This window comes from Rhipicephalus microplus, chromosome 2 (genome assembly GCF_043290135.1).
Source record: "Rhipicephalus microplus isolate Deutch F79 chromosome 2, USDA_Rmic, whole genome shotgun sequence".
Classification (NCBI taxonomy): domain Eukaryota; kingdom Metazoa; phylum Arthropoda; class Arachnida; order Ixodida; family Ixodidae; genus Rhipicephalus; species Rhipicephalus microplus.
The window spans coordinates 63,919,580-63,922,527 of NC_134701.1; the positions used below are offsets into that span (position 1 = coordinate 63,919,580).

At 48.8% G+C, this 2,948-nt stretch overlaps 1 protein-coding gene across 1 annotated transcript; it reads right to left on the reverse strand.

The window, feature by feature from the left end:
- Nucleotides 1-410: 410 nt before the first annotated feature.
- On the reverse strand, nt 411-1,561 carry LOC142789530 (uncharacterized). Its single transcript, XM_075884997.1, has 4 exons — nt 1,326-1,561; nt 1,031-1,102; nt 757-822; nt 411-520 (listed from the first exon to the last, which is right to left on the reverse strand). The coding sequence occupies exons 1-4, from the start codon at nt 1,465-1,467 to the stop codon at nt 411-413; spliced, it is 390 nt and encodes a 129-aa protein (XP_075741112.1). The 5' UTR covers nt 1,468-1,561.
- Nucleotides 1,562-2,948: the final 1,387 nt, after the last annotated feature.

Sequence of the window (2,948 nt, forward strand, 5' to 3'; positions counted from 1 at the left end):
TTCGGTTGTCCCCACTTTCACGGAGCGGCAACATAACGAGCAGCTGCCCCACGGCGTTCTTCATGAATCTGTACCTAGCGCGCAATTGTTGCTCGTCGTACAACTCCATCGGATTTCCTTGGTCACGTAAAGCGGTTCCAAGAATCTTCGGCAGGCAGTGCGCCTCAAAAAATGCTACGCTTATGGCGAGGCAAGCAAACTCAAAAGCGGCCACCTTTCACGCGACGTCCATTCGAGAGGTGGCCATGTTGGAATAACGCGTGAAGTCGGTTTCAAGCTAGCCCCGCAGCTGACTTGAAACTTGTCCTGACTTCGACCGAGCCAAGTCGCCTTCAAGTCATCCGCAAGTTCGAGAACGATTTATGGTGACCGGCAAGACTGTCTTGAGTCAAGAACGAGTCAAGTACGAGTCAAGTAACATCTCTGCATTCGGGGGTTAGTGCTTCTTCCACTGAAGGCTCAAGGGGTGCTTCTAAATGTTGGCTTGCCTCCATTCTGTTTGTGTCATCCGATGCGGCAGCTGTAAACATGGTTTGTGTAAGTACAGAGTGTAAGTAGAAACTCTAGAGGTGACAACAGTTGTCGTCGTAGCGGTATCAACTTAAAAAATGAGCCGCCCATTGGTTGAGGGGTCATCCTTGTGGACGTTCCTGGCTGGTCCCAGGACGCAGGTGTAAGCATGAATTGTGTAAATACAGAGTGTATGTAGAGACTCTAGAGGTGACAGCAGTTATCATCGTAGTGGTATCAACTCACAAAATGAGCCGCCCACTGGTTGAGGGGTCATCCTTGTGGACGTTCCTGGCTGGTCCCAGGAGGCAGCTGTAAACATGAATTGTAAATACAGAGGCTAGAGGTGTGAACATTTGCCATCACAGTGCAGTTAACTCACAAAATGGGCTGCCCACTGGTTCAGGGTCACGGTCTATTGACGTTGCTGTGTTGTCCAAGGAGGCAGCTGTAAGCATGAATTGCGTAAGTACACAGTCTAAAGGCGCGAACGTTTGTCATCACAGCGCAGTCAACTCACAAAATAAACTGCCCACTGGTTCAGCGTCCGGGGCCCTCCCCACTGACGTTTCTGGCTCATCCAAGGATACAGCTGTAAGCAAGAGTTGAGCAAGTACAGTGTAGGGGTGGGGATGTTTGCTGCCACAGTAAGACAGAATTGGATGCCAAATTAATCAGGTTCAAAGGTCATAAAGATAAATGCAACAACTATGCTATTTGCCAGCGATCCAAACACACTGTATTGTCATATAAACCCCAAAACATAATCCCATTCACAACACAAGACAGGAATAGAAACTACAAAGGGGCCTCACCAGGAACCGTTTCATTCCCCCTTTTGCGGAATGCCTTGCGCTCTTTCGAAAAAGGCCGATGAGCAAATATAGAAGGAACCGCATTTGGCTTGAGTTTCTTGATCCCAGTTTGTGCCAGAATTGCTGGCTCATACTGATCCATCGTGAAGTGTTTCTGAAAAATACCGACATCCTCTATCGCATTTTTGCAGTTTGGCTGATGTGATATTGCCGAAGCAAAATATTTTGCTTCTTACGTTAAAAGTGCAAACAGCCACAAAAGCCAGATGATTTTCTTGCATTTAGTAGGTGCCTTTCTCTTTGTTAATCGAAAGTGTACAACTTCGCAAGTATGTTCGAAATTTGAACGAAAGTATCTATGCATTTCACAAATAAACAACTATACAACATTATATTTACCATACACTCTCTTATATTGGCTGTACACGCATGCACAAAATTCGGTCATGGAAGTGCGCAAAAGTGAGATAAATATGAAAGAATACAAACTGAGAACACAATAAACCACAATAAAACAATGAACGCCGAAATTTTGCCTACAGGTATACAATCAAAGTTCGAGCGAAAAAAAAAGGAAAAACGATCAAAGACGTGGTTCATCTCTGGAGAAGCATAATTGCTTCCGCTGCAAATGGTTTCATTTAGAAAGCAAATCGCGAACGCCAAACATTCAACAGTAATTATGTTGTGGCCGTATTCGAATATTCGAGCAAGCTAAAAACGATCGAGCTGTCATCGTGGTTGAAATCGTGCGAGAAAGCGTCGACAGAAACTTCAAGTTGCTTTTGTTTAACATGAACCTGAACCAAGGATGAGCTTTATCTGAAAGCCTTCCGGAGGCGTGTCTACGCGAAGAAGTTCTGTAGTGAGTGCTTACCTCGCGAAGCCTCCCTCGGTGACAATCGAAGTTTCTCCTTCCGATGCGATGCAGCCATACCGCTCTCTGCTCCTCATTATTTTTCCCTCGTGGAACCACAAAAAGCTTGTCGCCTTTTGCAATGCTGCTGGAGCAGCCAACGGCACAGCAGGTCGGCATTGCGCTGCATCCGAGGCCGCCTTGCTAAAGGCAACACACGTGGGAGCGAGATGCAGTGCGCTCACTCATGGCGTCGTGCCCGGCGGAGCCGAACCTGACGAGGGGTCAACAGGGTTCATTGGTCACATGTCGCGCCTGGTCCAATAGGGTAGCAGAAACGCGCGCCGGAGTGAGGAGAGACGTAGAGGGCGGGGAGGAAATTCTCCTCCGCTTTTTGTACAACGGTTTGCGCTACCTTTGAAAAATACAGGGGCCTTAGTGTGACCTTCGTGCGGCTTGCGTTTGCGTGCGTGCCACCGTGGCGCCACCTAAAAGGCATTCCGGTTGGGTATGGGTTGGGCACGCAACGCCGCGCGCTCCCAAGCCCGCATCGCCCCAAGAGAATGCGTACCCAGCACAAAAACTCCCTACTAGGGAGTTTTAGTGCTGGGTACCCAAGCGGCTTGCGTACGCAGGACGTTGGGGCGGCAGTATTGCGCATGCACGAAACCCCAAACAGATGCGTCGCAAGATCGCTGGGGCGATGGGGCCATGCGTCCGCGCGGTCCACCTTCGCAAGAACTCACGGTTTCCGCACTGCGGATACT

Excerpts from the sequence above, each read along its gene's own strand:
- LOC142789530 (XM_075884997.1), bottom strand. The coding sequence starts at position 1,467 with ATGGATCAGTATGAGCCAGCAATTCTGGCACAAACTGGGATCAAGAAA. Across the intron at positions 1,103-1,325 it reads GGGGAATGAAACGGTTCCTG|CTGTATCCTTGGATGAGCCA; the intron begins GTGAGGCCCCTT and ends TCTTGCTTACAG. Across the intron at positions 823-1,030 it reads ACCAGTGGGCAGTTTATTTT|CTGCCTCCTGGGACCAGCCA; the intron begins GTGAGTTGACTG and ends TCATGTTTACAG.